Source organism: Mizuhopecten yessoensis, unplaced genomic scaffold, assembly GCF_002113885.1.
Source record: "Mizuhopecten yessoensis strain PY_sf001 unplaced genomic scaffold, ASM211388v2 scaffold5877, whole genome shotgun sequence".
In the NCBI taxonomy this organism is placed as follows: domain Eukaryota; kingdom Metazoa; phylum Mollusca; class Bivalvia; order Pectinida; family Pectinidae; genus Mizuhopecten; species Mizuhopecten yessoensis.
Genome location: NW_018406268.1, coordinates 53,092 through 80,139, shown reverse-complemented (window position 1 = coordinate 80,139; position 27,048 = coordinate 53,092). Strand labels below are relative to the sequence as shown.

General features: G+C 34.6%; 1 protein-coding gene across 1 annotated transcript; it reads left to right on the top strand.

The window, feature by feature from the left end:
- The first annotated feature begins 23,600 nt into the window (after positions 1-23,600).
- On the top strand, positions 23,601-26,298 carry LOC110451201. The gene is made up of 2 exons (XM_021499079.1): positions 23,601-23,989; positions 24,430-26,298. Exons 1-2 carry the CDS (start codon positions 23,680-23,682, stop codon positions 24,915-24,917), a joined length of 798 nt encoding a protein of 265 aa, XP_021354754.1. The 5' UTR covers positions 23,601-23,679; the 3' UTR covers positions 24,918-26,298.
- The last annotated feature ends 750 nt before the right edge of the window (positions 26,299-27,048 follow it).

Genomic DNA, 27,048 nt, shown 5'->3' with positions numbered 1-27,048 from the left:
CCAGACCATTGTAATGGCTAGTTCTACAAGTAAGGATGGTCCATGTGGTATTGACAAACTGCAATATACTTTATATGGCAACACACCTTTTTATAAGACCATGGAAAGCATACGTAATGTTATTTTCTACCGAAGTTAAAGTGAAAAAGGCAGTTATTATTGAATGTTTGTTAAATTGTTTTGCTGAACTTGAATGTATAGTTAATTAAATTATGCAGTGAATAATTCGATATGAAACAATCTTCATATGATAATAAAAATACTTTTTAGAAACGCCAAGTAAGGAAGTATACCTGTATGATAATAAATATAGAACATTTGATATATCACCTTGTCTAGCTTGAAAAAGCCACTCTAAAGCGCTTTACAATGCATAGAAATACAATTTATACAATTAATACAATTAGTATATACATTAATCAATACAACTATGAGGAATTCACAGTAGCTGCCTTATCAGGCGCTAACTACTAGTTCTATTCCACATGGCTAATATCTCCTTATGCGGTATGGCTACGTGTGTGCTGGATATGTATTGTGTTCTGCTTGTAGTAGGATCGTGCTTCCAACGGTATCATTTATAGTGCCACCTCACTTGAATGCTACAGCACAGATACCACAACATCCATTACCATTAGCAGTTTGTCGATTTTAGACTCATTTGTGGTACATAAGACCCATACAAGAATCAACAATGAAGACCTCAAGTGTTTCGAAATATTTGTTGAATACATCGAAAAAAAGGAAAGGTTACCTGCATAACCCGTTATAGCGTTACATAATTATATAAAACGTATGGTTAAAATAAACTGAGTTTGTATCATCAAATCTACATGTGTAAAATAGCATAGAATTTAAAACAAACATACAAAACGTTACAGTTAGATACCATGATAATAGTACGAAAAGAGGTAAGGTGCAAGTATAATGTATTAAATAAAAAAATAAATTAATACATACATTTAACATCAATTGCATAAATCCATTAATGCATTTTAATTTTATAAACAAATAGTATTTATATCGATGAATTATTTCAGCAATTGCATTTTCGAACATAAAAAAATATTTGTCATGAACGATAAGTCGTAACTAGACCAGAAAAATGCACAGCGTCAGCAAAAGAAATCATATCGGATTCGGCATCGAGAGTCCAACTCGTCGTCAACATTCATGTTTTGTATATAATTATGATCTGTATCTGTTGTTTGAGAACGAGAATAAATACGTCAATTTTCACAACTAGATTTATTTTCGTTATGTTACACATAAAATAATTGATGAAAACATAAAATGAATCCTTAATTTCTATTTTTTTCACCGACCAGTTAACCTACTACTGAAAATGCATCAGAGGCGAAGACTAGGAACCGTATTTATGAAACCGTTTTCATGATCAAGCACAGATTCAGTACCCATGCCGACTTTCTTGTAACTCGCTATCATAATGAACACGGTTAATAAGTCAAGTGTAAACACCGAAAACGATACTTTAGTTTTACGTGATTTTGTTTAATTGTTTTTATATATATTACGAGAAGAAGAAATTGAGCTCCAGCACAGAATATGATTTTTTAATTTTAATCATGAGAACGGATTCATGAATATGAGTCCATATTATCGTCAACGGAAACATTACATACCTACATATAGCAAACGTCAACCTCCAAAGACAATGGTGATTATTCCTATTTGTATAGCAACTCCAGTGACTAATATATGCAGATTATTGTGTATACTAAAATGATGAATAAAACATATAAAAAAATCACCATAAACCACTGTCAGACAAACTGGTATTGACATATGAATTCAAAAGCAACAAACTTGGATAATCATATTTGTATATTTCACTTCAAGCATAAACGTGGGATATCATCTGGTATAACGATGGTAGACGCTCCCTGCTTACGAATAAAGCGTGTATTGATAAGTGACAACACTATGGTTATATCCTGATGAATATGTATGGACGTATAAATCAAGTGGCCACATCTCTGTATTTCGTCCTAACAACCAGAGTCTTGATACAAGGATTTAAACGTATTATTCTTTATAGAAAGGATACGTGAGCAATGCCTTACAACATGCGTCCTAATCTTACAATGAAAACAATACTAGTTTGTGTGCGTCTGTAATAATTCAAAAGGTGTTATTGTCAACGTCAGATAAGTATGCATATGTATATGCGTTATTATGTTTTATTACCTACCTTATCAGATAAAACCGTTTCTCTGTCAATCCCTTATCACAGTTAACAAAGATAAAATCCCTAAAACATTAACCGAACAACAATATTGGACAACACAACGTCAAAGGTACATTATGAATAATTACGTTCAGTAGCGTAAACCCAGGATATATTATTCTCGTTTCATTTCGACAATATAGTCTGTTGATAACGATTGATGAGTGCGAGCCAAAAATGATGTCCGTCTGGTAGATTATACAACATACTAGCATTACATTTGCATATGTGCATTACGGAAAACCTTGTATTGCATTGTCCGAAAACTGGTTATATATATTCAAATATTGTAATTATTAACAGTTTTGGGAAGCAAGGGCGTAACTATCAAGAAAGACAAAGTACATGTCCGAAATAATTTTTACTAGGTGGAGCATAAAAACCAATGTTTGAGCTTAAATATTCAATGCTTTATTGGTTTGTGTTTCAAAACAACGTCATGGCAACTGAATGTGTTGCATAATGTCAATAAAATGACATTTTGTCTCAACAAATCAATATCTACCGGTCGGCTTCCTGGGACAAGACATAATAAATGAACAGTCGTACAGTGAAGCCTTAACAAATCTGCTTTAATTATAAAATATGACATTCATATTCCGTTTTTTCTCCTGCCCTTTCAAAAACGTTCTATAAACATTTGAACTACCTAGGAAGTATGATATATTCATAATTGATTTTCCAATATCATCGCTGCTTTTTTTTCAAATTCTCGGAGAGTTGGGAGAAAATGGTTCCAACATTTCATTGTAAGTATTCAAAATAAGAAAAATGCTTTTCTAAGATGTAGTCTATATTTCAAGCTCAGAATCCTGGCAAGGCCTTGGCTGTAACCTAATTCTACACCACATGGTAAAGGTTTCGCATACCTACATATGAAAGATTGTATTAATACAAAAATATCCCCAATTATTTCAGCTAAGTATAACGCAAATTCCATGGCTACATTTCTTTTGTTTGACATTTCGGGGCGTCATGCTTGCCGGTGGCGTTATTACATAACACGGCACATACAACTGTTTCATAGTTAGCAGTGCCGACACACATAGACGTTGTAAGATCGATCAGCGGCCAGGCAACGGCCACTGGAATTTAATATATCACAAATATACTCGCCAGAGACTCTGATTAATCGAGATTGCATCGTCGTAGTGTCCGATCGGCTCGTTTGTCAAGGCCTGTTTGACTGTACTGATGTAATATTTGTATAGCAGAACGCAGACTAAGGGTAACTAATAGAGTCTTTCACTGTTTCCTATAACAGGTTTCTCCGAGGAGTGAAGAGTGCATTCATTTTAATCGGTCATAAGATAAGAGGATCCGAGTTCTTATTGAAAGACAGTGAAGCAAGTCATTGATGGCCCGAAGCCCAAAACCATTACGACCGCGTATCAGTGATGCGGAGTGTTGTGACGAAATCGATGACTGATATGTTTATTCATATAATTAAATGCGGTTTCTTTCCATCTAACACTTAATTATGATAATATCAGTCTTAATGAGACTGAGAGGTGTTGAGCTGTTCAGATGATGGGTCATAAATTATCTAGTACTTTGACGGATATACTGGAGCTGCTTGCACGTGAAAAGGGTTTGGGAACATCAATGCAAAGTAATTGAACCTTGTGGTATACTCCAATTTCCTTAATGCAAATGCTATTTTGAAAATAACTTTCAGCACCAATTATTTGAAGTAGCATCCTGTCACCTTATATTTATCCGAGACAAAATGCTCGAGTAAGGGCTTCTAAAATTAATTAACGTAAAACCGGAACATTTCAGAATAATAATAAAGTAAGTTTTTAAGGCTTTTTTGCAGTACTAAAATCCCGTATTATCTGTCAAAAGGAGATTGAAACCTTAAATTAAATGATCGTTCAGGCAAGATTCAATTACATTGTAATTTGAATAATAACTATATTCAAACTTTCAGTCACAAGCTTCAATTTAGAAACACCTCACAAGGCCGGAATGTCACTGATGTAATTGGCAGACCGTGAAATTAATAATATCACGTGTTTTATAGAAAAAGTATAATAAAAAGAAGAAGAAGAAAAAAATATTTTCTCTATATACAATGTACCACAGAATCGTTTCTCCTTTCTTGAAAAAATAAACCCTTTCATGTCCTTTGGGTTTTCAAATGGGTGAAACCTGAGGCTTATCGGGGATTTTGTCCAATCTGAAAGTCCCCAGGGTGGTATATCCCTTTTCCCTTCATGTAAAAGATTATTTGTTTCTTTATATAATCACCTGGGTTAGCTCAGAAACCAAATGAAGGTTTCCGCATTGCGGGATCTTAATGTTTCCGTCACGTCATTGTTGTCCCATTGTGCACGTGAAGTGGGATGCAAAACAAATATTTTATTAATTATTATTCTCCCATACTTTTCTTTGTTAAAATTAGTTGTAACGTTCATATCGGGCACTGTGCCACCATGAAGGGCTCATGAAATGTATGATCAAATTGACGAAGGTACCTTGGTTGCATTGCATTAACCGATGACGCGATTGTGACGTTTTTAGAATAATACCGCGTGTAGGCTGTCTTTTCTTAGGTAGGTAAAGACGGGTTTATCTTTTTCCAAAGCAAAAAAAGGAATATGCACCTGTAACGTGTGGAAGAAACAAAGTTCTTACACTCCTATCTTACACTGGGCAGTTGTGTTATATTAACGTACATGGGAAAGAAGGTTTAGGAAGATTTAAAACAGTTAAATAAATTAATTCATAACAGTATTTATAAAAGGGACCATGATAATATGTGGACCGTTGAGAATATGTTTTTTCTTAATTTGCTATGTTCCGTTTCATTCACAATACTATATAGCGGTTCAGCATTGGATATTGCTGTTTATCGTACTGTACATGCATCATTAACGTATATGACGCTATACAATCCTAATGTTCTTTTGGAAATCGTGATGCTATCTACATAGAAGATCACGTGTCAAGGTATGTTCCATGTATTGCATTAACTGGAACGATACATTGTTCTTTGGCTGCAATTGTATTGAGCGAGTTTCATACGGGAACCATATATCACGAAAAATGCAAATTTTACAATAACATTGAAGCAATAGCACGCTTTATAGAATGTTTTTGTTCCTTATTGCCTCTCATAACGGCTCGACAACTGAGAATGTTTATTCCTTATGAAATCAACATCTTTCGGCGACAATAATGTTTATCAAATGTGGCAACTTATCAGGACAAAACTGGGACTGTTATCAAATACGGAATGACAACAATAGGAAATAGAAAATGACAACGATAAAAAAAACGAAAACAAGGAAGCCGGAAATGAAAGCAATAGGAAGTCGGAAACTAAAACAATATCAAACCGGAGATTTGTTTCCTAATCACTAAAATAAAGGACATTTGTGTTGGTATGCTCCATATGAACAAATTACCAATCAAAAATTATTTCCAGAAAGTATTACATTTAAGCAGTTTAACGAAAGGTTTTAAGCTAGAAATAAAGTTTATATCTTTCTTGTTTGACAACACACCCATTACATTGTATATATTTGTTATTTTCTCAGTAAACCAACCTGAGAATGAGGTCACTTCGGAAAAGCATTTTCCTTTCGCTAATATTGCAAACAAACAACATTATCAAGACCGTAATGAAATCATCGATTTTGATGGCAAATAATGCGACTTGATACATAGTTTCTATCATATCCATCGTTCTAAAAATAGGAATCGAAACAAATCTAAATAAATAAATAAATAAAATTAAAATTAAAAACCTTTTATCAATACTAATAAGGTATGCCAATATATTCCAACTTCTTCACTTATTTTACCAATGTGAGTTATTTCATATCGCCATTCTTACATCAATGAATTCATGCCTTTTGGACTTAAATCATTGCAAAAGTCATTACATGTTTGTCATGTGGTAGGATATTGTCACGTGACAACTGTGTTGCGCATAGCATCGAAACGGTGTTTTTGTTGTGTGTATAACCTCAAGCATTATAACTTATTTACAGAATTTAGAGAAAAACAAATAAAATGATAGACTTCAAGATGACAATGAAGACAATAGACATGAATTCAGGATGGTGACAATGAAAACATGGAAATGGTAAGTTGTATTATATTTTCTCTCATACATACTTTGCCATGTCTTACAAAAGCCCTTAAATTCGTTTAACTTTCGTACGAGAATTCAGAAACTCGTTCTCAATTCAATTCGACAAAACATTGATAAAATCATTTTCGTTTCATACCTGTAACATGAAAAAGAAACTAAATTGTAGGTCTTCGTACCTCTGCCAAAAACGTAATTTCGCGTTGGATTTTTTTTTTTTTTTTTTACTGGCATGACTATAGCTTCGACATATATTTTCTTAAAAGACAATTATTATACGTTGAGGGACTTTTATGAAAAGAAACAATACGATAGAATAAGCAAAATAAAATTCCAAACAAATTAAAAATTCAGACCGGCTAGACCGGGTTTCGAACCCTGGACTTCAGATTGTTATAACATCGGTCTAATCGACCGAGCGTCCAGGTCAACGGGAATACCTCACTTTTTGATTTGATGTTGATCGTTTGATCAGGTGGGAAAGGCATTGGGATCTCTCCCCAGGCCGGGACATACCAAAGTCCTTAAAATGATAGTTGTTATTCCCTGCTTAACGTCCGTAAATGACCTTAGCTGTTAAAAGGACGTTTAACAAAATACAACCAAACCAAACCATTACGACTCTACATACACGAAAAAGTCATCCATGTACTATACAACAAGAGACACATCGAGCTTGAGATTGTATTGGCTTTAATGTTAAGCTGACTTTCAGTATTACACATACTTGCGTAGTACAGATAAAGAAATGTAAACACACATCGCTGTCTTATCCAATTTCGCAATCGAAATCACGACATGCATGTGGTTTGGATATATATTTTTTAGTTGTTAGACGCCACAGAAAAAAACGAATATCTTACTCATAACAACAAACCGATGAATAATCTCTAGCACAGCGCCCATACCTCTATACATTGACCGACTATACTCTGACACTCATAATACTTTCATTTTGTAGTGGGAGTCTATCAGACACATTAGAACAGATGTCAACATAAACATCTCAAACAGTACCCACCATTTCAAACATCCATTCGTTAAAAACAATATAAAACTGGGTCGACATCTTATGAAAACAAATATATGTGAGTTTAGCTTCAAGAACAATGTCTAATGGATACGAAATAATAATGCACACCAGGTTTACTGTTAAAAATGAAAAAAAATGTTGTAGCACTTTACGTGGTCAGACGAGATAATCATAGCACTGCACGTGCCGAGAAGACACGATTTTCGTTAAACGCTCAGCATTATTTTGTTCCCCAGCTTCTGACTTCTGATCATTATAACTAAACTATTAGTCAGAAACTCCATCACTTTGGTAGAACGATGCATGTCCAAGCCTGCCTGAAATCCGTTACCAGAACTGGAAATGCTTGTTATGTTTTGACTTAATGACCCTGAATGACTAACATCACAATTTTCATTGCAATTTATAAGATAAAAGATATATTTAGACGAATTGTGTTTTAGCTTTCTTTTACTCACTTTGATACAACAGTGAGAACAGAAGCATTACACAAATCAACTGAAACTTAACATTATTGTTTTGTAATCCAAAACTTAACTTTGCTTGAGGTATGGAGAACGAATTTGCTACTATCCCCTTAAATGGAGTTTAAATATCTACTGTGTTCAATGTTTTTTACGTTGGTATATTGAGGACATGCACACAAATATTTTCTATAAATTTATCTCGAGCACTCGACATAATATCTCGAGCACTCGACATATTATCTCGAGCGCTCGACATTACTTCTCGAGCGCTCGACTTATGTACCACCATAACTATTTTCAATAATTAAAAATCTTGATTTTTGTTCTTTTGTTAAATACGGAAAACCTGTGTATTGTAACAGTTACATGTATGCCATAATGCTTAATCATGCTTCGGTCGTAGTGTGGTTACAATGTCAGATTATTAGATTATACAGTAAAAAACGGACAAAAGATCTAATTTTCGGTAAAACAGTGGAAAAATAGATTAGACTGTTTCCTAAGTGTTGACATGGTTTATAATTATAAGGGTCATCATGAAAACATTAAAAAACAATAATGAGAAAGTGATTTTAAGGTAATTTTATTCGAAAGTATAATGCTGACCTTAGTATCCATTTAATTAGAATAGATGTCGTAGAAAGAATTTTGAAAACAACTTTTTCAGAGTTATCCCTTTGAAATAATATTACCACGTACCTACATGTAGACTGAGGCATTAATGGGCTCTTCACCCTTTAACTCTTTAACCGAAAACAAAACAATACAAGTCACCTAACTACCCGATTTTATAACATAATCACCTCATTTCCCGACACCATGGCATTTATCGACAGTATGAAAACAATAGTCTCCTCACTTCAAGATTTTATACCATAAACTTACAGCATGACAAGAAAGGACACCGTTACCGCCAGTATCAAAAATAAGAGTGACGTCGGTAATAATGGTCAACTCTCAACCAATACCTTCGATAAAACAATGCGATTCACCTTACTAATTCCAACCTAATTAATAAGACTAAGAGAAATGTAAAATAAAATACCTGAGTACTGCCAATAGATCTATGAATAGAACATAAGTTCTGGCTAAATCCTCTTGTAAGATTTTAAAGCAGTGATGTTAATTAATTAAATGTGCATACGTATATGAAATGATAAGGTATAATAACATAAATATTATCTACATTACCAATGAGCGAGTGATGGGGATTTAAGTTTAGGACCCATGTACCACTGCACTGTTATGTTTTCGTTTATACAGTGACCTCCCCTTAATTTTGTTTCGTATATAAGTGAAGCACATTGGGGCCGAGACACATCTGTTGACCAAACTTAGTCAGTAAGAGCGATAGCACAACCAGCTGAAGTTCAGGGTTTGAATCCCGGTCAAGCCCCGCTAAATTTTACAATCAGAACACTTTTTTATGACATATGTTTTGTTTATTTTGTTTAAAAATATTTTCTATTAGTCCCACAAGGTATTATTTTATTTTCAGAAATGATTCCTGAATGTCAAAGTTATGCGGAATAAAACCGTTTCCATGCGTTGTTAATTTTTGGCAGTAAGGTGATCCTCAAATGTGTGTTGTTCAACGTACTTTTTTATAATGAATATACAACTCCTTTAATATGTATATGTATGCATTTGGTAATGGAAACCATTCATCTCATAAATAGCTTACACAAAACATATCGAGATTTCAACTTCATTAAAACATCTAGTTCTTCGTCTACCAGTTGTTATCAGGGATTAACAATATAAGTCTAATTACATACACTAAGGTTAATATTGTGACGTACGAAAACACAAATTACTGGAAGATAATTATTTCTGGGATTACATTGCGGATGTATGTTTAATAACTGAACCCCTGGTCGACAGTCTGTCAAAGAATCACTGGAAAACGGGAATGTACGAGGAAAGAACAAAGCTTAAAAGACTTGAATTTTAAGCTGATTTCATTTCTTTGGTTATTATTTAATTAAATATATTTTAAAGATATACATTTTATTAGGCAATAACATTAAAAAATACAGTCGGTGAAAGTAGTAGGGGTAATAAGGTTAAGCTTTACCTCAACGTGTTAAGACAATGAACAGAAAGATAACAATATGTTGCCTAATGGTTCCAAAGAAACCCAGCTTTAACCGTTTCATTTTCCGGAGACAATATTTATTTTATTTGTTGCAAATTGTGATATTGATTGACAGGAGGTACAGTTATGGAAATATCATATGAGCCTCGTTGTGAATTCTAAATCCAATTGTCTCAATACCTACAATAGTTGACGTAGGGTACTTAGGACGATACGAGGATGATTCCCTTATTATCATGAAAGCCCATGAGGAAGACGGGATGACGGCGCTCCGCTATTCTGTGTCTAGAAAGGTAAACTATCTTAATATGAAGTTAGGTCAATTTCAGGTCAAATGTTAAGGTCAATTCAATTAAAAATAGCAAAGAAAAAGGCAATTTCAGGTCATTATTGTACTGGATTTTACCTCAAAAAGACCTGAAACAATTTCAGGCCAGGTCAACTTCCGGTGAATTCTGGTCAATTTCTTGCCATAATTGTTTACAGGTAAACGTTACTTCAAGAAATTCTGCCAGTGTACCGTAACATATCAACACATTATACCTACAGAAATGATCTCCCATACGAACATTTAAACAAAAATGACAATCAGGGCTTTCCATGGTATTCCTTGAGATACAACTGTAGTACATTTTGCTTCTGCTTGTTCAATGATATCACGAACTAGGAGATGAGCCATCTGAAACAGGTGTTGAGTTTTCCCGCAGACTAATGTAAGCAAAATTGGGAAAAGCATAGCAGTATATCCCTTCATCAATCTAGGACAAATCTGAAGCGGTGTACCAAATTAAATGTGACTCCTATGCGGGCAGGATTGAGTGTGTCATCGAGAAGAGAGTCTCAAAACACCTCAAAGACTCATCCTTGGTCAGGGCACATATAAGCTGGCAAACTCAATTCTTACAACCACAAACATCAGGGTGGTCTATCAAGGTTATCATTGTTTCCAGAGAGAACTTTAGGCGGTCGTATAAATCGTGCACATTATACCAAGTTTCAACAGGAAGATGGGACGGTACAATTCACTTACATCCAGTCACATGACTACGGGTTAATGCATGGGTCACGTGTTCTAGTGGTCACGTGGTAACATGACATAACCTTACGTTATTTGTAGACTTGTGTAAAGAGATATTATGCAAACATTCGTTTTAAAGAAACTTGTTAAAACTATTTACAAGTACATGTTATTTGGCGCAAATAAATAACAGTTACTCAGATATGTTATAAGTTACAAAACAACCAGTAAGTCTTTACAATATACTAACTTAATGCTACGTTTAACGATATACAAATGTATTAGTGTTATCTATTTAGAAAGAATACATAAAACGTATGAGTATTTGAGGAATTCGTCCCTGACTGGAAAAAAATGAAACCAATGCTATTTTAGTCATGTCGGCTTGTATTATTTTAATCGCTATTTAAGGTGGCTTCTCATTGTAAGAAAGCTACCCATCATTTCGCGTTTGGTCAGTTACTTCGGTTCTACAAAAATATCAAACATTGTATCAAGACAGTTCAAATAAATGTCAAATGTGACTTTCACGTTTTTCGAAGCTGCATGTTTCGGCTGATCTAAAACTTGACGTAACTTAATCCCTGGGCGCTGATATAATGGAATTGGTTCTGTCTGCAAGGGGGACACCAGTTAACAAAAACTATAGATCTGTGACAATCCCCTGAAAGTCCTTACTTATATGTCAGAGATGTATACCTGGATCAGTTGCTATCCGATGACTCAGTCAGAGTGATGAGATGGATGGGCTTAGTTTCAACACAATACTGCTGTTGCTCCGTAAGGACAATGACAATGAAGTTGCTATGTACAGCAATGCCTTCTCTTTCAGGAAATATTCAGCTTAATGTCAATTTAACAACTATTAATGAGAAAATATACTAAAGCATATGAAAAAAAATATACCTAATATTCAACTTTTGAGTAAATTATCGTAAGACAGTCCAATATATTCAACATGATTCTTTTTATTTCTGTACATATGTACATTTGAATAACATCAGCTATTTTTGTATCAAAATGATTCGGATGAGGCAGGATCATGCAAATATGTGTCGGCGTTGGTTATGAGCTGTCTATTAATACTCCCTAGTTTGATAATTTTCAAGTGGTAAGGAAGGTGACTGTGCTTTGTAGTATATTTATTCTCGAGACTGGCCGTAACATTATAGCAGATGGGATGTATTCCGGCATAGTTTTCATTAAAATATAGTTTACCAATAAATCATATGTACTACAAATTGTTAGGATATAGCATTATAACGGGTTATAGTATAGGCCCTTTTGATGCATGTCAACATTTGTTCCGGAACACTTATGATTGAAAATACCATCATTGAATACCATACTGATAAGTAATCGATTAAATGGACATACGTTGCAGCATGTTGTTTTGCTTTTTAGACTTTAACTTCATTTATTTAATCATAATTTATAAATTAATCACTTTTATTGGCCGTTGTTTAGCGCTCAGGGGGTCCTAATGTCCGGGCAGGTGACGCCATACTTTTTTACGTCCGATCGGGGAATCGAACCGAGACCGCCTTAATGTCAGGCGACGCCAGCCACTGCGCGCGCGAACCCCATTTGACTACCTGCTTTCAGTGGTTGGGGAAAATTGATTTATATGAATACAACAAATAAAGAACAAATGATATCATTTAATTGCTAAAGATTGATTGAAACCAGTTGAATTGGTGTTTTGAACATTATTTTTGTTTTGACAGCCTTCGTCTCTTTATTGGGATTTTCATTAACCACTGGTTAAAGTCAATTAACCTTTGCGCTTGCATATAAGGCCGAACATCTACAGCCATGGTCTACATAAAAATCAGAGTGTCTTTCGATGCAATGAATGATTATCCTTCGTCATACCTAGCTCCGGTTCCTGTGGGTATTAATAACATCTTGTGTAGTTGTTTTGCTTGTTCTTGTTTATGTCTTCGTCTACTTTGGTTTCAAGGTTTACAATTGTTGATTGATGTTATATCTTTTCTGTATTAAACACTATTGATATTAACACACTATTAAATATAAGAACAACAATTACATGTTTCATAAAAATATTATGATATTTTATAGAAAGCAACGATTAAATTATTATCGTTTTAAGGCACTATCCTCCGGTAAAATAAGACCGCTTTGCAACAAAATATGCAAAAAAGGCTAATTAAACAGCATTTGTAGGAACAGCTACGTAAGTTAAGAGTTTAGTTTGAACTGTAAGTACAGGTCGTATTAAGGAAAAAGACTGACATTAATAAGTCTTCTTGGGAAATAGTTTTTTTGAATTGTTAAGGTTAAGCTCATCAACTCTATCTGACTTATTCATTACTTATCAACCGCTTTTGGTAACGCACTGGTCAAATAATTCCTTCTGAAAATTAATGAGATATTTTACGAAAAATCCTAAATTCCTTAAAAAAAGATAGGGAATAGGATTTTCAGCTAATTAAGTAATACCCTTCTTTTTGTGTTGGGTGCATATTTAAAGTCAATACATGACGTAAAACACAGATGATGCACATTGACAGAAAAAAAGTAGCGGATAAATGAATTTTGAAAATAAGTTTGTCTCATAAACTCATTTTGAGTCACCCACAACCACGTAGATGCGAAAATTGAGACACAGTATATATATTTATATATATATTCATTTAGACAAAACGACACTCAGCACTTGTTTGTATATACAGTGTTCGAGGATGGAAAAGCTTTGTTCTCATGTTTCCTGTGATTCCGGGACACTAGGTGGTACTGGGTGTGGCGATGCTAAGGTATTCACCATTAATTTAAATTTGTCTTAGAGATGTTAACTGACCGGCATTACCCTTCCCTCGTTGTCATTCTTAATGTCGAGCCAAGGGCAACATGATTCGAATCTGTCTCTTTTATTGTCGTGATGTTGCGCCTCATTTTTAAAGGGATATGTATTTTGATGTATGTATGGCTCCTGACTGGATAATCCACATCACAAATTCAATTCTTAGAAAAGCTTGTTTTATAAACTCTTTATGGGTCACCTCCCTACCAAACAGTTTGCATAACACACTTACATCCTCACACATATATCCAAATACACACATGTGCATTGCCCGACAATGCCTTTGAAATAGGATGATGATAAGGTAAAATCAACGGGGTATCCGGATAGATATGATAGTAGATATCATTTTACATGGTTAACCGTGACACATGCTTATCGTTTCACCTTACAAGTAGCCTTTCATAAATATGTCAATCCGATTCATTCTTCTAAATATTAACATAGTAACCTGTTTAGCTCATACGCATGGTATAAACGGTCTGATAATGTACATGTATACCTATCATCTTTTTTTGTTTTTAAATCAATCGAAGGGAGGGNTAGAACTGAAATTAAAGGATCTCGCAGTCTAGATGTACTCCTTCATGTCTTCAAGTTTGAATATAATTGTAACCTAATTCTCTAACATGAATACATTTTATACTTTCCCTTTCCCCAGCATCACACATTTCAGCCTCCAGTAAAGATCCACAGTACTGGAGGTTCGTAAATATAAAAAAAATCTTTTTAAAAGAAAATGTTAATATAAACATTTTTTTAAATTCATATTTATCACTTTTTAAGCTTGGATGGACGCGTGCAGGGAGGTTAAATGTTGAAGGAAACCGGAGCTTCCCTTTTCGAGTCCAACGGGGAGTCGAACCGCAGCCGTCTTGCGGGAAAAGGTGTGCTTATCATTGCGCCATCTGACTACTCTATTGAAACTAACAAAATAGCATATTTAATCATTGAATGAAAATAAGAAAAAAATGTATGGAAGCCCTTCCACGAGGTAAGTCCGTGCATGAATGCGTTCGTAGAGAGGGCTTAAATCAACGTCTCTTATATTTTTGACTTCTCTAAAATGTTAACATTTGGACGTTAATGATCTACATATAGAAATATGTAACAATGTATGCTAAAATTATCATTGAAACTATTATGAATTAGAATAATACTTGTTCAGGTAAGTATGTTAAGTCGACAAATAAACCACTTCGCCAATGCTGTGCACCTTAGAAGCTTTGCTCTATATTGAAAACATATAACGGTCATCACCATGGCCCAGAAGTCACCTATGAGTTTTCTATGAAAACCACTTTGCTATGTCTTAGATCGCTGATGACCTAAATACTTTCTTGGATTTCACGGGAGACATCATTGTGCGTGCTTCTTCTGATGTAGGAAATGTTTTCATCCTTCGGGCAGAGATGTCCTCACTTCCGGACGGGAAATGATTATTTGTCTTAACCTGGCTGGATAACCAGCAAGAAACATTAATGCACGCTTAACCGGAAGTTATGCACGTGTGACCGTACTGTAGGAACATAAAAGAAGCATCAGCACAGCGTCTGCTAGCACTTGAAAGAAACTGAAAGGGTAAACATACTTCTGTAAGAGATTGATGAAAGTTCTCATATTTATTTTGAGCAATAGGATAGATACGTTGACATATTGTTATTCTAATGATACGGCCAATATTTAACCAGTCAAAATTCGAGAAAAGAAACCCATTGGTTTACATAGCGCACTTAGATGTCATGGATATATTTCATTTTGTTTGCAAGAGACTTGAAAAGAATAAAGAAATCATTTCCTTCCTTGAGAGCAGAAATTCTACTAGATAGACAGTGAAGAATACCTGCTGTGACCTACCTGCAAGATATTGAAAGATCCTATTAATCATTTCGGACAACATGGTTTCGTCTCCAGAGGTTTCATTTTGATACTGTGCATATCTTTCATTTTGATACTGTGGTATACACATCTTTATGTTCTATACGGTGTATATCTTTCATTTTGATGATGTGTTTACTTTCATTTTGATAGGATGATCATATTTCAGTTTGATACAGTATACATCTTTCATTTTGATACTGTGTATACTTTCATTTTGATAGAATGATCATCTTTCAGTTTGATACGGTGTACATCTCTTATTTTGATACTGTATATTTCTTTCTTTTTGATACTGTGCGTAATTTCATTTTGATACTGTATGTACTATCATTTCGATACAGTGTATACTTTCATTTCAATACAGTGCATATATTTCATTTTGATAACGTGTCTATCTTTGATTTTGATGCCGTGTAAATCTTTTATTTTGACACTGTTTATATCATTGATTTTGATCCCCTATCTCATCGGTTCCTGTATTTAACAATATCGTATTTTGTTCTTTTTATCTTGCCCTTATATTTATGATGTAGACACAAGGCGATTTCGTTCCGCACACAGCATACCCTCGTGACTGAGCCGACGGTGCCGAGCTCAATTAGGCAATGTTTAATAAAGATTTACCTTGTGGGCACGAGCAAGCTTGGGTCTACGTAGATCAATAAACGCGTCCATTTCACTATGAACACGTACAAATTGCACACAACTTGCTATTTTCGAAAATGAAAAATTGCAATGTATCGAAAAACAACAAAAGATAATTCAACATCGTCTTCTGCTTTAAGTGAACATATTTCATACATGCATATGATATAATTTAATTGTGTTTCCCCGTCGCAACCGGGAACAAAAATGGAAGACCTAAACTGCATTTATATTCATTTGCAAAAATGACCAAATATAGACATAACACGGAAAATGTATACAGAGACAAAAACCAATAGTAAATCATGTATCTTTAGACCATCTGAAAGGTTTTCCCACCGAAATATTTTTAATTCCAAAAAGAAACCTTCCTTGATAGATATTGCAAATATTGACCTTCCCGAAACAGCTATTCATCCATCATTGTATGGTTTAGCATGACGACGGTAAAAATAATAACTTAGAACACATCTATCAGTTTGACATTTCAAAAAAAGGTTAGAAATTTGATGGATAGATCTTACCACAAACAACCCGATGTTTAGAGTATTCAGTGTTTGAGATAGATATTGCGCTTCTCTGAGGGAAGAAAACATACGCAATACAATGTAACCACTCCATGGGAATTGATATTGAAAAATATATGAAAAAAATAAATAAACGAAAAAACACAAAAAAAAGACACAAAATATTGCAACATAGCAACCTTTTTTAAGAAGGTGAGGTTTTGTACTGGTTAACACTGCAGATATTCAAAGACTATGTCATCTGGCTGTAGGTTGTGAGTTCATGGCCCGGACAAGGTACTAGTCATAAATGAAAATAACTGTCTTCCATTATTGCTTGTTCATATATAAACTTATATATCCCTACTTTGAAATACGCTTTCAATTTTACCAAATGTCATAACTTTATAGGTGTTGCAGTTAAAGCATTACAAATTAAAACAATCATAACCTATCAAAATGATACGATTTAATTTGGGTATTAACATTTTTGTCTACTTATCATAATGTCGACTGAAAATCGGCTTCTACACATAGCGATTCAAATTGAGATTTTTGGAGAAACAAAGGCCGTCAAAATCACCCATAGAGAAGGATAGAAACTAATAGGAACCCTGCAAGAAATGGAAGATTCGGTAATCTATAAAAAATATAACCAGGTATAGAAGACTTAATTGAAACTTAGAAGGTCAAATAAAAGTTAATTGCAACATATGGTCGTTTCTTTTAAACAAACAAACATAAACTTGAATTTAAAATTGAGATAAACCAATACTCAGGTAAAATCAAGAAATTTAAAAGGAAAACATCCTTGTAATTATCCTATTGCCGTAACTTCCGCTTGAAATATGTTATTTCTTTGTATAGTATGAAGATTGGTTGGCTTTTATGCTCAGAAGTGCCCTTTGTTGTTTTGTTGTCACGATGATGAAGTGGCACTATTTGGATTTGACCTTGATTTACATGGCGGGTGTCGTTTATGAAGTAGAATAATATAATCTATTACTCCTGTGTGATGTAGACAGAGATATCTCAACCAGAGGCTGAGCTATTTTTTTTCAGGTTTAAAGCCTCGTGCTAAACCTAAAAACTATCTCGTCCCGAGGGTTCAGATATGTCTGTCGCATCACACAGGAATGATTGATTATTTTTCTTCCACATTTTTATACCGTAAAAAATACCTTCACTGAGAACTTGTATTTTTGACCCCAATGCACCGAACTATCATCAATTAAATTCATCAACAGTTCTTCCCTTTTCACCATTTTTTTCTTACGGCAACACATTCACCTATTTTGAACTGTCGGAATGTTGAGCTTTTCATGTTTTGTTTGCACGTGTATTATACATTTGTGTAAAAAGTGATGATGTAATCGGTTTTTCAAAAAGTGCACAGGGTCACATGTCATGTTGAAAGAAGTGCGTTGTCTGTGACGTAATAGCGCGTGTCAGCTGTCTTGATCGAGGTAGATCGAGACAGGTTTATCTTTTCCCTGCCAATGTACCTGTGAAGTGTGAGATAAGACGCTTTCCAGAACACCTAGTCTTATTCTTTTTGTACTTTTCCATGAATGTTTTATCGATTTTAAGTTCAAAATACGGTTTTTATGACACTAAGGTATTTTTCTATTGTCCACGATCTGATGCCATTATGAACATTAAGTTGAGCTGTACCTAACAGGTGACATATATGACAGTGACCGATTTTATGATATAGGAAAATATTGTTTTTTGTGATATTAAAATTTCTTTTGGACAAATACCGTTATTAGTTTCATGCTTGACAACAAATGAGTAAAACGCTGTCGACTCCATTAAAAATGTTTATTTTCCCGGAAAAGTGCATAGCTGAGGATAAAAGTCCATGTGACCATATCTATTACAAATTGTGGTTCTCCGCCAAAGTCTTTGTGGAGGTTATACATCAAACAAAATGCGCTTTAATAGTCATGTTTGTTTCGTAAATCGATATTACTCTGTACTTTATAAATCCTTAGGCACTGTTTAAAAGATGTGTACTTTCAAAGTTCATATGATTCGATAGTAAATAACATTTGTCTTATTATTTGACTTGAAATCTGATATTCCTCGTCATTTGCAGGCTAGTTATTATCATTACTGTACCTCTTTAGATATAGCGCCCCTACCTTGAATAAATCCTGCTGCAGTGCTTTACAGTGCTTGTTGATAGATACCCAACTTCTAAAATCAAACAAGCAATACAATAAGAAAATTCTCAGAAATAAGCCTTATCACACGAGTGTGCTGAAAGAGATATTTATTCTGTCTTGCGGCGAAAATGTACTGTTAACAGCCTCCCCCTCTCCCGGCCCATAGGGTTATCTTACTTGAATATTACAACGCAGGCAATGAAGCAACAGTCCAAGACCATTTTATATTGGAGGTGTGGGCAGAAGTAGTAAAAAGTAAGTAAGCAAATGTCACGAGGAACTCGGGGATTGAATCTTGACCGCAATCCAGCCAAATCCTACCATGATTGATATTGGCGTATTTTTAATGTACAAGACCAAGTTATTAGCAGTTTCGAAAAACTCGCATTTTTGGTGTTGTGTAAATAAGCGGGAAATATTCACATATCATGATTAGAACGATTACCAACGAAAATGTCATCGCATCACACGGCCTGTCCATCATCTGAGTACCGAGAGAAACGGGGTCCCGGTGACTACACGTATTATTGCATCCCCTGACCGTAAAATATGAAAGTATGAACAATTGTGGCCTAAACCCTCTAAAGAGTTACACAAACGCAAGGACTTTCGCTTTTACTGTACGGGTACGTCTGTTATATTTTCGTCATAGTAGAGTGATATGCATTTGCGTGCGCGTGTATTAGTGGAAAGAAGTAACAATATTTACTTAATGAAATGTTGGCCGTGTTTCATTCATTTCTTGAAGTAGTCGACGTTTCTGATAATTTTAGGTCAGAGTGTTTTTTTCCTCAACTAATCAAGTGATTTTCCTAAAGAATCCCATGTGTTTCATGTATTACAAGATTCCTCTGCAGCAGGAAAACCGTTCAGAATTGCAAACCTTTCGATAATGTCCAAAACCGTTTGGTTCTCACTCAAAGGATAATTAAAAAACGTTTCCTTTATTTTTTTTATTTTTCTGCTAATTCTTTGTCTTTGGAGAGTTTTAATTAAGCAGGTTATCCTCGTTGCATCCACTTCACTGGGCACTTCAACAGCACGATGTGTTGCAGTTCTCTAATTGGTTTGGTCCGGAGCTTGCCAAATTCTTGTGAGTGCCAATCAGACACAAAAATAGACCCATCAATGGAGCCATCCTCTTTTGAACGTCATCATTTGTGGCTAAACACGAACAGTGTAAGAGTTAATTGCATTTTAAAAGAAGTTCTAACATTTTGTTTTTCAATTAACATTTAAATTGTCCCAAGAGTTAATGAAAAAATAAATAACTTAAGAATGATCGACTTTGGACAAGTTAACCTATGATTTGAACTTTTCATGATAGGTTGGTAGCATTTTGGGAAGATTACTTTCATAGTGTTTCAGCTCCAGTCGGCATGCGTAAAAGTCCAACATTGACAGCGTATGAACCCTAGTGTGCTGTAAGGGGCCTGCATGACTACTGCTCGCGGGGACAACTATAGTATTGCACTTCGAAACTGTATCTTGCAATAATTGCATGAATATTGTTATTTCGAGGCAGCCCCCGTTCAAAGTAACGATTGCTCATATTAAATTTAGGTCTGTATGTGACAAATAGTGAAATGCATTTGGAAAGATACTTTCGGAGTTCTCCGTTGTTCAATAAAAAAGTTAGAAAAGAAATGTTTTTTCTTCCTATATCCTATCTGTCTTTTCAATTGATACCCTGCATGTTACATAATTAAACCATTTCAGTTACATAACTTCTTGTTGTTAAAAGACACTATAACTACGCTTATTCAATAAACTGCATAACTACCATATTACAATGAAAGGAAAGACTTTATTCAGGAGATAATGCAAGGCGCTTCCGGATCTACCTAATGAAATTAACAATTATTTAGGTCCCATAAAAAGATTCCATAATTCAAATAAAATTGTGAGACATCAATTGGAGAAAACAGGATTTTTTTTAAATGTTTCAAATTAAAGGCAGGAACAATAAAAAAAATCGAGACCATAATTAAATGAAATATTAAATCTTCGCAACGACTTACTTCCGATTGCCACAATCTCCACAATCACGTTGCCATATGGTAAACATGAACGCATCATCTCATATGCCTAAATCAAATAAATGTCCTAAAGGATGCATTGGTGTATGATATAAACTGGTCTTGAATATTTTCTATATAGTATAGAGATATTTCCTCATCAGAATCGGACGTAAATCAAATGTCTTCATCGGTGTAAATGTTTTGTTATAAGATAAACTGATGATGCATATCTTTCTTTTGTTTATAACTCTTTGCATGAACATGCAAATCCAAGTTTTTTAAATACCAAAAAAGAACTCTCCTTCGATGGAAACATACCACAGAGCACTTAGACTCTCAGCCTTAGCAGATTATGATATAAAACGATTACTAAAAACGCAAACCGGCGAGTGTCACGTCATAAGCCTACATCACACGACAACATTTTAGGGGCCAGCACTATATTGACGACGAGCGTGCTGTACAATCAAAATATACGTTAGGGTAAAAAAAGTTTTATTTTGTGTCATAGAATATATTCATCTAGTATGTCATATCCAGGACTAGATAAACATCTATAGATCGTTATAAACTAAATGCTTTTATACTTTTGTTCTTTCTCCAGTTTATTTTGCGAGACATAAAAGTTTGTGGTAGGATCAGGCATACATACCAAATTCTGTCCTCTTTCTATAGTAAGCCTCTACCATTTTGAGGGTTCAAAGTCAATTTAGGAGGTCATATGCCCCCATATGAAGGTAAACTAAAACCCTCTTTTTTTAAGAACAGTGATGAATACCGAAGGTACCTCTTTCCCTATTTTTCTTTTTTTGTTTCGCGTGCAAACACACAACACTACCTTTGATACGCCAAATCGTTACTTTTACTAATGAATGAGTTATCAAGATTCCTGTTCATTGCCATTTCGGAGATAAACGTGTCACTTCTTTCGCTGTTCTCAATAGATCCTTGGTCCTTACCATTATTAGCTGAGGCAGGCTGTGTTTGTTCAAGTATTTGTGATGGCGTTCCTCCCGTTCTTTGCAATGCTTTGATGGCACGCTTCGCGGATAGAAACAAAGTTTATTCTGTGTGATCATCACCTGAATCTAGCAGACGACTATTTACATGTGAGGTAGGAATTTGCTCTGAGCTTCAGTAAATGTGTGGCAGAGTGGACAGTACACAATCGCCTCCCACCGATTGGACGTAAATAGGTATGAGGTCATTTTGCCGACCACGTGGGGTATCTCTGGAACTCCTGTTACCTCACACATTAGAACCCACTTTTGACTACCATCTCGACAAATAAGAATGCTTCACATTAAATCGTTAAATTTGATTCAGAAATGTTCAAAATAAATATAGTTTAAAGCAATATGTAGACGAAGGGACATAACTCTTACATTTTTCTTGAGAAATACCAAATCGAACGCAAAACTGAGGGTTAAATAACGTTGCAAAAATTATCTTTACTTTTATTCTGTTATCAACTTCTTTCGTAACAAAATCTAAGATTACAAGCTTCAATATCTCCACTTAAATAAACATTCCTAACAATAATTGACTATTTCCATCATATCGTACCGTAATTATGTTCGAATTTATACACAAATTTCTGACATATACAATTGTATTTTGCAATAAAGACTCATACACATATTTTGTTAATTATCAATGTTTCGTGTTTACTTAAGATAGCGACGTTGTACAGTCATGCCTCACTCTTGCTTGTCACATGTATTGATCGCATTACGTGATGCGCAGCACACGTGTTATTTACGACTTCCTCTCTAGACTTTTCCAGACGGCCTCACCGTTATATTGCCCTCACACACAACTTATGTTTATGTGTCCTATCAATGACACTGACGACGTGTTTGCAGATGTTGGTTATGAAATCCCTCGAACCATTGCTTTTTAAATAAAACAAATGAAACATTTACTCGTCAGATGAATTAAAATGTTTCACATTTAAAGAAATACATGTAAAGGGGGAAATTCATGTCTTTAGGAAACAATCTGTTATGAACTGATTGCTACATTCAATTTTGAGAACTATGAGTAAAATGTGTATTTCATTTTGTTTTCTTCAAATTACACATTTTTTTCCACCGGATCTTATTTATTGCGAGTCACGTACGTATATGTGTAGTCTGCCAGCTTTGTTCCTCCTAGCAGACGACACTTGTTGTAATACACGCTGTGAAATAGGCGTACGTACTGGTGTTACTAAATATAGACTTTAAAAACTTGCCTTTTAGTTAATTACCAGATGACCAATTAACAATAAGTGCTTTTTCGAGAAATTCTGTCTGTCTGTCTGTCTACCACAAATACATAGTCAGACTACAAAAGCGATTACAGACAAAACTTTGACAACATTTTTGATCCATCACTATAGACTCATGGATAGCCCAGATAACTAATGCGCATTTTATAATGCATATGATTCGACCATTTTCGTATCGAAATGTAAACAGAGGAAAAGCATCCATCTATATTTAAACAAATCGACATTAATTTCTGTAAACTTAATTTCAGTTTCGCTTTCGATTCTGTAAATTCTATATTCGGTTTCGAAAAATAAAGACTTCCTGAAAGCGTTTGCCTAGACGTGATAATACAGTAAATAATTCAATAGTGTGTTAGGTAACTGCCCACAGATCTAGAGCCATCTATTGTTATGGAGGTTTCATGGTCTTTGTCAGAAAATACAAAACCGTCTAAATTAAGACCGTCTGACATCTGTTTTAGTCAGAAGGTAGTCTACCATCGTTTTCGGCGGTGGTCTGGGCACGGACACATGACCATTGGCGATACCCTAGACGAGATAATGGAGGGTCGACTATCAATGACATCACTTCCGGAAATAGATTTAAAACAGGAGGAAGACGAGGAGACAGGTGGGGAGACGTTGGTAGGCGGGAAGAAGACTCGTTGGATTACCGCGGACAACCGTCGTCTTTGGATTTTCAGACACTTGGAAAGACTAGGTATGCTCTTAACTTTGGGGTTTGTGATGGTAAATCGTTGATATATTTGCGGCATCAAGCAAACAATGTCAAATGGTTCGGAATACACACGGGGAAAATGAGATTATATTCGTATAAATGATTAGTTTCAGCTACTGTTGTTTGGAGATTTTTGAAGTAATGAATATACATCAACTTTAATTCCTTTAAAATTCAAACACGAATATTGCAATATTACTAGTAGGAGAGACTGGTCATAGTTCGGCCCATGAGTAAGTTCGACAACCTACTCCGGCTAAAATCTAAACACAACCAGATGGAAACCGAACTTTAGAATAAGGTTTGATATTTGTTTTATATTCGTTGTTTTAATGTCGGCCCTATTTTGTTCAATCTGCCCAGGTCTATGAACCTTCTTGGGTTTTCCCCGTTTATGACATGAATGCGTTGTTTTCTTCCAGGCAGGTGTAAAGAGATTTCTTTCCGAGAGGTGTTTTATATCAGCTCAATAAAAAGGTCGTCGGAAAATCGTGGTGTTTCTGTCGAGATAAAAGACGAAGCAGAACCAGGTGGCTACTGGCACAAGGCCCCGAATGTTACGCACATTGACCCGATGAGTGTTAAGTTCACCAAAGCTGTTATTCCAATGACCTTTTCTTCAGGAGATCATTCAGGGGTCAATGTAATGACTCTCGTCAATGACCTGATTTCTGAAAATCTGGAATGCCAAAATATACCATCCATCGTTGTTTGGCAAGCCGAAACAGCAATGAGTGTCATCGACGGAAATAGGCGTCTTTGGGCTTTCCAGAAATCAACAAAATCCGAAATCGCTGCGATTGTTATAGAGGATCGACAACTCCTGGACAATACGATGCCAAGAATGATTGGTAAATCCCTCAATGATTTAAGCTCTGTTTATGATTATACTGAAATAATTACGGAGTAATGAGCTCAGTATGTGGTCAGTTCTGTAATATACAGGCGAAAATTAAAAAATTAAACTATGCGATAACGGTGATAACTATCAAATCCATTTATAGAAATAATCTTATGAATAGTTTCTTTTTATTAATAAAGGAGTTTGTGGTTTTTGTAAGCACATCCATGATAATAAAAAATAAAACTTAAGCATATATTTAAAAAAGATCAAATATAACACATTAATGATGTAAACAAGCAAACTAGAATATATGTCTTATATATATTTCATAGCATGCGCGTGACATATGTAAATAAAGATTACGTAGGTATGATGCGTATGTGATATTTACCAATACTTTGATACCACATGTTACATGTGTGCATTTTAAATTACCCTTACTTTTTACCGTTCGTTTTGCTAGCATACAATATGCAAATCATACCACATATTATTTTATTTAAAATTTATTTGTTATTACGTTTTTAATTTGATTTAATGAAGTAGGTGATAGATTAACATTTGGTTTAACATTTACATATTGATTAGTTATTAAGTATTATATATACAATATTCTTAATAATCCATTTTATGTCTAAAAATGAAATACTGTATAACAAAATGTTAAGACAAAATGTCAATGCCCTAAATGCCTTAAGTTTAACTTTATCGTGGGCTTAACAAATACATACGTGTACCTCTTACTCTGAACCTACTTCTTTTTGGCGATACAAATAATTCGGAACAAAAAAACATTTGGATTTTCATGCACACTCGGCAATACATTCATGATTCTTATCGATTTTAATTACAATCCCTCTCTCCTCCCTTCTTTCCCTCTCTCACATGTCTATCGATATCCGATTATCATAGTATTATATACAATCGCTTTATAAATATAATTGTATGCGAAAATGTATTTGGACCTTGTGCTCGGTCTTTCTCTCTATGACAGCCGACTAGTGGAAACAGAAACACCAGCAGGCAAGGAGTGAACAAGAGGACGTTATTAGCACAGAAAGTGATGAACAATTGAACGGCAGAACATTATGAACAGCAAACAGATAATCACTAGTTCCGTTTGCATGGAGAAAGAGCAACCACATGGTCCGATTTCATTATTACCACATTAGGATTCTACTTGAACTTTAATATTTCGTACTCTTGTAATTTTGTTGTATATATGATTGTTTATTTATTGAAAGAGCGTTATATAAATTGTATGACTTGTGCCAAATCCAGTTGCATTATGGAAATACAAAAGTATTAAATCAAAACAATGCCTGTAGTGTTTTAGTAATTCGTATCATAATGTTATAATTTATAACTGCTCCCTCCGGGTATTTGTATGTTGGTATGCTCCCTGAGCATGCGCAATTGTCTGGTGAATAAACAAGCGGACACTGAAGTAATGGCTTTAATGCGTTTAAATTTTATTCGAATCGACAATCATCAAGAGTGGGAACTGAACAATGCCTTTTATGCTTTGATAGAACATACATTTCTCAAGTAAAACAAGTATTTATTGTTGAGATCATTGGAGTTTATATATGTATTATCAAATAATAGAAATCATTGATAGTTGAGGAATAGTGTATGGATACCCTCGTCTCTGTTAGGATGAAGGGAGTGCACTTATAAAATATGGTAACAGATAATTTAGGCAAAACAATGAATAACTCCGCACTGTAAAGCTATTTTGTTCTTTTAGGACTAATCGGTGAAATAAGGGATCCCAAAAGGCCTAAATCCAAAAAGGTCTAAAGTATGTTTAAACAGAAGGAGAGTTTCATAAAACCCTTTAATTACATAAACTTAATTAAAGGAGTCATGGATAATTTCAAATTAATAATGAGTAAAGTGTATGTTACAGAGCTGTGATAATGTGATCAAGGATCAGCCAATTATCGGGTAATGGAATGTAGTAGTAGAAAAAGCGTAGATAATGAATATCAACACCATGATTATGCAATTTAATGTATTTTGTGAATTGTAGTATTTTCATGTTTGTAAAGATAGTGTGTATCTTGTATTAAGGTACATTCACTTTGCTAAAGGTGTCATAGATCTAGTATTGAAATACATTCCTTTGGGTAAGTATGACATGTACATGTATCTAGTTTGATTTTGCACATTCAATATACATGTACAATGACTG

Coding starts and splice junctions, on each gene's coding strand:
- LOC110451201 (XM_021499079.1), top strand. CDS start 23,680: ATGGAGGTTTCATGGTCTTTGTCAGAAAATACAAAACCGTCTAAATTA. Junction 23,990..24,429: donor CAGACACTTGGAAAGACTAG/GTATGCTCTTAA, acceptor GTTTTCTTCCAG/GCAGGTGTAAAGAGATTTCT.